Source organism: Vollenhovia emeryi, unplaced genomic scaffold (genome assembly GCF_000949405.1).
Source record: "Vollenhovia emeryi isolate VEMERY1.0 unplaced genomic scaffold, V.emery_V1.0 DF939278.1, whole genome shotgun sequence".
In the NCBI taxonomy this organism is placed as follows: domain Eukaryota; kingdom Metazoa; phylum Arthropoda; class Insecta; order Hymenoptera; family Formicidae; genus Vollenhovia; species Vollenhovia emeryi.
Genome location: NW_011967088.1, coordinates 236869 through 244602, shown reverse-complemented (window position 1 = coordinate 244602; position 7734 = coordinate 236869). Strand labels below are relative to the sequence as shown.

Sequence of the window (7734 nt, the reverse complement as noted above, 5' to 3'; positions counted from 1 at the left end):
CGTTGTCTTAGGCCGGCCTACCGCCCAATTCGAGCGCGTGGCAAGATGTGACCGTCCGGCGATCGATATTGCTATGCGCACATCTCGCCACGCGCTCGAATTGGGCGGTAGACCGGCCTAAGACAACGATTTTTAATAATTAATTACTCATTAACTATTACGAAAATTGCAAAATGGTACAGGACTTTTCCGTTCATCTCGATCCGTTCTACCTTCTCAAAAATTTTGTCGAATATGGAAAAACTCACCCTGTAGAATAACCAGAAGAATCGATTTATGCCAAATAAGCTACACAATATTACTAAAAATCGCTTGTATCACAATCTAATTAATTTCTCGACGAATGTTTATTGAATATTGTTTCGTCGCTTTAATGAGTATTTAAGTGTTTAAAAATATCTTTTATGCTATACTTAAATAAATTAAACAATAAAAGAGCAATAAGTATCTGATATATTTGTCTCGTAAAAATCTCAACAATATCAAAGGTCTTTCAAAACATATTTGAATTGATTGAAAAGTATTGCAATTTAATACAATAATTCGGATGAATTCCACAAATTGAAACTCTCGTCACAATTAGTTTGCTCACGTTTGGGATCGTTTGGTTTCTGAAAAGGGCAATGGCCTTCGGGTGGAATCTAGTGACATGGCAATGGCGTTTCTCTTCCAACCGATTTATTAGCTTCAACCGGTTCTACTATTACACGCTGCGGCCAATATTTCGAGCAGATTATCACGCGGAGAAGCGGTCCCGCGAAAACACACGGGTCGGAGTAAAAAGCGAGCGTGGTGAAAGGAAAATAAGCGATTTATCCGCGCGGGTATATACTCGTGCGAATAGATCTTAACACTTACGGATTCTCTTGGGCTTTACGTATTTGCACAAGTGATTAAGCTCGTCCTGCTGGTAGACCGGTCGTCTGACCATCAATTCTGGAGCAGTCATCGACATATCGTCGCTCAAGTAGTCTGCGAACGAGCAACAATTGAATAAGATCACGCTCTGCGTACGCGCGCGCGTGTCTGCGTATGTGCGCGCATTGTCACGTATTTTCGGCAGACGCTAATTAATAAATTACTGTGTTTGTCCACCATCGGACGATGTGCCCGACTTGAAGGAACTTCGACTTAGCTCGTAATGCGGGACGTGTCTTTTTAATTGGATAATTTAGGGACACAAGCGGTAGTTTCCCATACAGCACGCATGTCTAAAAGACATCTCTAAGACGTCTCTAAGTCGACTTAAAGATGTCTTTTAGACAGGCGTGCTGTGTTATGGGTTTTCTCATAATACTAAAATGCAAAAGGGGACTGTACTTAAAAACATAAAATTTTGACATTTTAATACAGGAAGTTGTATACGAAGAAAGGTATTAGTTTAAAAACCGAATTAATAATGTAACATAAAAATTTCTGGATAACTGCTAGCATAACTGCTAGTGACGCCAGAAAAGCTAGGATGTAATTCAGGTTACGAGTCACATGGAAAACGTCTGTTTTTGTAGATGCACTTATTTATACAGGTGTGCATATATCGTGCTTAATGATGCGTGTTTCATCGAAGTGACGGGGACGTAATCGCCAGGAAAGCTCATACATACGGCGAGTGCAATTTATCAATCTTGAAGAAATTTTCCGTCAAGTTAAAGTTGGCGTAAGCAAATTTCGTTTGCTCGATGTAAACCGAAACGAGTATTGTGAGGAGATTAGTTTCGCGTGGTTGGCATTGTCAGAAGAAATTGATCGTGTAAACAATAAGGCAGCTGAGTGATGTGACAGGATTGTTTGACTTGATCATTCGATAAATTATAACGGCAAATATTTGAGGCAACTGTTTTTGGAAAAATTTAAAGTAAATCGCAACGCGTGGATTGAGTTGATTTAGATTTTTCTATCTACTTATGTAGATAGAACAATGTCGCTGATTATGAAAATTGATAAATATAAAATATCTATTTCTCATAAATGAATAATTGAAAAGTTTCGATTTGTCCGTAAAATGAATAATTGCCGATTGTGTCTCAACGTAAGCACCAACTTCGTAATTAAAAAAATATATATAGAAAATCTGCCACCATTTTAATCAGTGGACTATCGCTAAAAACAGGGGATATCCGCGGATTCGCAGTTACGATGCACTCATTTAAAATTTACAGTAAAGTTAAATGTAATAACAGTAACACTTTTCGTAATCGGTAATTTTTATGCTAAATCGTACGTGTTCGAAGACGGGACGGATTGAAAGCTGAGTGTAAGTTTGCGTGTTCGCGATTAATTCAACAGCCGACAATAATCATCAGTTGCAATCGATTATCCGATACACGACGCTAGAATTATTACTATTTCGATCACAAGCTACCTGTTGACATCGCGAAAATGTGCTCTCTCGCGGTATCTCGGGGACTCGGCGACGTGATAAGCGCGAGAACTTCCACGGACCAAGAAGATCTGATAACTAAGCGCATGCATGCAACGATACTCGTAGATACTGGTAATTGGCCGATATCCTAATTCAATATTTTCAATGGAGATAATTTTTTATGTGGATAATACGCGGCTGTGTCACCTGATACACACGGCTTACTTTCAAGACATTTACATTTCTTATTGGGGTTCTGTCGAGCGTCGCTAATTGGTCTCTGAGATAATAGATAAGCGAATTGTGAATCGCGACGGGACGATTGATGTTACATCAATAGAGAGATACGCCTGGAGAGTCATCAAACGATTGGGTACAGTAGCGGGAGGGAAGGACTAATCAGAGAATGTCACATGAGAATATCTTGAATATGGCACAGTAATTGTGTACTACTTACGATGACACAATAACCATAGGAGAAACAATGACGCGTACGAGCTTTATCACGATGTAATCTTAATCGATCATTGTCAATTGCCACTTCACCGTGGATACACGCGCGGTCGCGCTGAATGGAACTCTAGTGGTACATAAGCTATCGTTACCCGGGAGAAAATGAACATATAATCTCATTACACATATTACGGGATAGCTGGTTTTCAACACCCAAATTTAATCGCAAATCTTTTCTCGCAGCGATTATACAAGCGCTGAAAAAGAAAAATTTCGCTAATCATGGTTTGCTTGAAATATTTTGCTGCCGTAACTATAAATTTCTAAACCACAGCAAACGGTTTTTGCTATCGCATCTAATACGATAGGCGCAGTAGCAAAATATTTAGCTATCACAACTAAATATTAGCTGTCCATATTTTACAACTGAAATTTAGTTGCCACAAGCAGTTTTTAGCTGTGGCAACTACATTGTTCTTTCCGTGTAACTAACAATGAATTTTTCATCAAACAAACTTCGACCGAAGGGCAATGAATTCGTGGTGGAATCAACAGACGATGCCTGTTAATTTAACAGAAACACTATCTCATATTGGGAGGCTATCTCATAATAGGGAACTTTCCCCTATCTGTCTCAATCGTGTAATTATATTCGATTCTAAAATCATCAGATCTTCAGAAATACCCGCGCACTGAGAAAAATGACCGATTAAATATAATCGGATAATCCAATTACATAATAACAAACGGATATATCCAATTAAATTGTATATCCAATTAAATTGTATATCCGATGAAAAATATGATCGGTTTTCCAATCAAATTTCATCGGTAACTTCATCGGATAAATTTCATCGGATGTATCCATAATTTAATCGGAACGCGTAATCGGAAAAATTAACCATCGGAAACGCTATTTAATTGGTTTATCCGGTGGAAATTTTTCTCAGTGCGGGGAAAAAATGAGAAAATCTCTAATTACATCTCAGGAGATTCAATTCTAAAATTCATCAGAGCTTCAGAGATCCGACGCTTTTCTTGAATATACGAAGTTATATCTATTGAGATCTAAGTGAACGTCTTAACGGGATATTTAATTATATATTTAGGGTTAATTAGATTTCAGGTTCCAATCCTGGCTGAGGTGTTATTTTTCGCAATAGACTTTAAATTAAAATTATAATATTTAGATACTAACATCCTGTCTTGGCTCTTATTCCTTTATTACTTTGTATTTGTGTTTTCACATCAGAGCCTTATGAATTTTATCAATTGTTTTAATCAGATTTAGTTGGATCTCAACAGACAACCTCGGACATTCAAGAAAAGTGTCAAATCTCTGAAGATCTGATGAATTTTAGGATTGGCTGTAATGAGATGTAATATTATATTACATGATTGAGACAAGGATAATGAGATTATTTCCATTTTTCTCCCGGCTATTTCTTTATCGCAGTTAGTCGTATTATGAGGTGAGACGCAGAATACGAATTTCGTAATTTCACGTGAAACAGCGCGACGTGCAAGAAGATAAGACGTTTGCGTAAGAAGCTGAAGCACAGAGAAATCGTGTAATACATTTTTCTAATTATTGCATAGATAGTCCTATTTCTTTAACTTAAGTACCTTTATTATTCTTGTAAAGAATCTCTGATATTCGTCTTCTTTTCAAGAATAATAAGCAGAGACAAGGTGAAAATAGATATTTTGCATTCGCTAGTGTTCGTTCCATTTCGCCAGTTTTAAGTAATTTTGTGATTTGATGAAACTTGTGTTGAATTATATAATTCAGCAATGTGAAATGTAATGAACAGTTTTTGCACCTTTATTTATAAAAAGAACATTTAGCTCTACGTATAGACCTGCAAAACCTTTTACGGTAAAAAGTAGATTTTTCAAATATACACAATAAAATTTATATATTTCTCGCAATAAGTTCTTTACAATTTCTTTCTAAACGACACTTATTTAGGAATATTATTAACTTGATTATTTGAATGATTAAATTGATTATTAATTTAGAATTTATGTATTATATGTTTTGTCGACTTTATAGCTTAAGGCTTGTGTTTTAAGACCTCAGGTTATCGACGCGCAATTTGCCGTGTTGAAAAACCGTGCATACACGGAGAGAATTTGTTTTAATTTATCCTAAAAATTATGTAATCGTGGGATAACACGGCATTTTTATTAGTTTTTTATTTTAACATATATTTCACTAGTAATTATACTTACAATTAGTATATATTTTACTAGTAAAATGTATGGTAAAATTTCAATGAACTCTCACAAAGTTCTTCGAATTGCGATTTTCAGGATAAATTTCAAGAGAAAATTCTCTCCGTGTACATAAAAATTTCATACTAAGATCCTGCTCAATTGTATAAGGTTTGTATTATTTCTATTTATATTACTTTCATATAAAACAGCGAAGGATGAAGTTTACGTGTTACTATAAATTGTTCATACTTTATTACATCTTTTCCGTAAAGTATAAACTCGGTCGTGCGATTGCGATAAACCTTGCAATTGCAATTTTATCACGTCGTGACGAAGCTGTACACATTGCGTATAATAAATTCGCCAGTCGTAACATTTATCATTTTTTGTTCCGGAGTAATCAAAACTCACTTTTTAGACGTAAATTTATCGCAGGCGTCAGGTACCGAAACTAAGCTATGCGACGTTTGAAAAATCCACCAAATGCATTTAGAAAAATTATGTACTGGCGAAATAGCACACACCTACCTTAATTGAGTTAAAATTAACGAATATACAATGACGGTTCTCTGCAAAATGGAGCACGTAGAGTTGAATAATTAAATATCGAAGTGTCAAAATAGTTGTTTGACAGACCCGCAAGTGCACACTTAAATAACTCTTACAGATTCACGTTGTCACACACGATTTGATAATCATCGATCGTAGCACACTTACCGTAACATACGATTGATAACTTTCACCATAACAACATATTAGATAAAAGGTGCGCGAAGCGGCAGAGAGCGGCGAGTGTGGTCGAATTGGTAATCCGGTTAGTTGAATTCGTTGTACTCACGCCAGAGCCGCCGGTTCGATAATTATTCGAATGTACGCGTGGTTTCGCGGACCACAAGTGTACGCGGCGATAAACGAGCACATAATGCAACACGCGGCCCTCCTGCCCGCGAGTGACACACGTGCGCTAGTCCGCAGATCCTTCGTGCGAGACGCGACAAATTTAAAGATTCGCTCGTGACGTGTTGACTCCCCTTGGATCTGTAGCGCGATGTCACGTGTCGCGAGAGAGTGAATTGCGCGGATGGTGAGACACATTGCCAGCTGTTAACGTTCTACCGCGATCCGGTTACATCGGTGCCGATGATAACGAACGAGTTCAGCGTACACTCGTTGGTATTATTAAATCTCTTTCTCCTCGCTATTAAATTACGTACCGTTGTGTGTAGCTTCCCACAAAACAATATGTTATCAAAAAGATTTCTAAAAGATATCTCATTTCTGAACCTGATAACTTATAGAGACTTCTAAAAGGTAACATAAAGATGTCAGAATGTTCTCTAATGCGCCGGTTTTTGAGAACAGAAAGATATCATGAAAATGATGTCAAAAAGATTTCTCAAATCAGCTATCTTTAAGGTATTCAATGTTTGTCAACATATAGAGTTCTTGTTTATGATGTCTAAAAGAAATCAGATATATGTCAACATATAAATTTCGCATTTATGATATCTAAAAGATATTCTAATAATTTTTTGGGGAAAATTAATTTCTCATTATTATAATGTAATAAACATAAAATTTATTATACTGCACTATGCATACATAGATACAATTATATACAGTAGGTACAATATACAGAATATATTTCAAGGTGTTCTTTTTATAAACGATAAGTTTAAAGATACCGTTTCTTCCAAACGAAACAATATTTGTGTCAGCGCTAAGGTGATTATTTTAATGGCTCATAACACTTCGTAAAGAAACAAAAAACCAATGGAAAACCTTGCTAAATACAAAGTAGTAGTAAAGTAGGAGCAACTTACGAGGGCGACTGACGAAACAGTGCATAGACTTAACCGTTAACGAGGAACATTACAAAAAAACGCGCGAGTCAACTACAGAGTGCGTCTTTTTGCGAGTCCGTCGCGTCTATCGAGGTTTTCGATCTGCGAAGAGCTCGTCGCCTTAGGTTGAGCATTGTTTTTGCCACCAACCACTTTCGCATATGTAGCGCAGTGCGTCTACAAAGCCAATGATCAGGCAATGGGTGGATAACCGGTTGTGTGCGCCTCGATTCCAATCGTTTTCAGCGCCGCTTTGACGTTCGTCTCCGGGCTGGGCGCCATCCACGATGTTTTCTTGATCTTGGACATCTTTGTGGCGACCGGGCCGGGTAGGACGCACTGGACGACGATCCCTCTCGACGCAGCTTCCGTAGCAAGGTCGGCGCTGAGCTTACATGATCACGAGACACGGTAGTGTCTCGCGCCAAGTGTAAGCGTAGCTAGTACACGCGTGCGAGACCGACCGTGTAAGTTTACGCGAGTACACGAGTTGACGGGCCCTCAGATTTTCGGATCTCAACAACGGCTGATCCGACGAAATTGAGACTGCGCTTAATCGATAGCTTGGGTACGATTTGCATAATAAAAATGTTTTTACTTTTCTCCTACGTGCCCCAGGAGTGGAGGTATTACAATGCAATTGCAATGCAAAGTCAGTTTTGTGAAATTTCGGATTAAGAAACATCTTTGTCGTCCTCCCGGTCGTCGTCGTCGTCGTCGTCGTCGTCGTCGACCAGACCAGCATTTTCACTTGACTTTTCACTTAACCACGTTGCAATTGACCACGGTCCCGATCGACCACGTTGCAATTGACCACGGTCCCGATTGACCACGTTGCAACTAACCACGGTCCCG

The 7734-nt window shown here is 38.0% G+C and overlaps 1 protein-coding gene across 3 annotated transcripts in view; it reads right to left on the bottom strand.

The window, feature by feature from the left end:
• Nucleotides 1-7734, bottom strand: part of LOC105559367 (solute carrier family 26 member 10-like) — a 27557-nt gene that overhangs the window by 14245 nt on the left and 5578 nt on the right. For 2 of the 3 annotated variants that reach the window (XM_012007597.1, XM_012007600.1), the window contains one exon: nt 859-972. In XM_012007597.1, coding sequence (XP_011862987.1) covers nt 859-972 — 114 coding nt within the window. Of the gene's footprint in view, nt 1-858; nt 973-5752; nt 6121-7734 lie in introns of those variants that run through there. The other variant, XM_012007599.1, reaches the window with a different exon arrangement.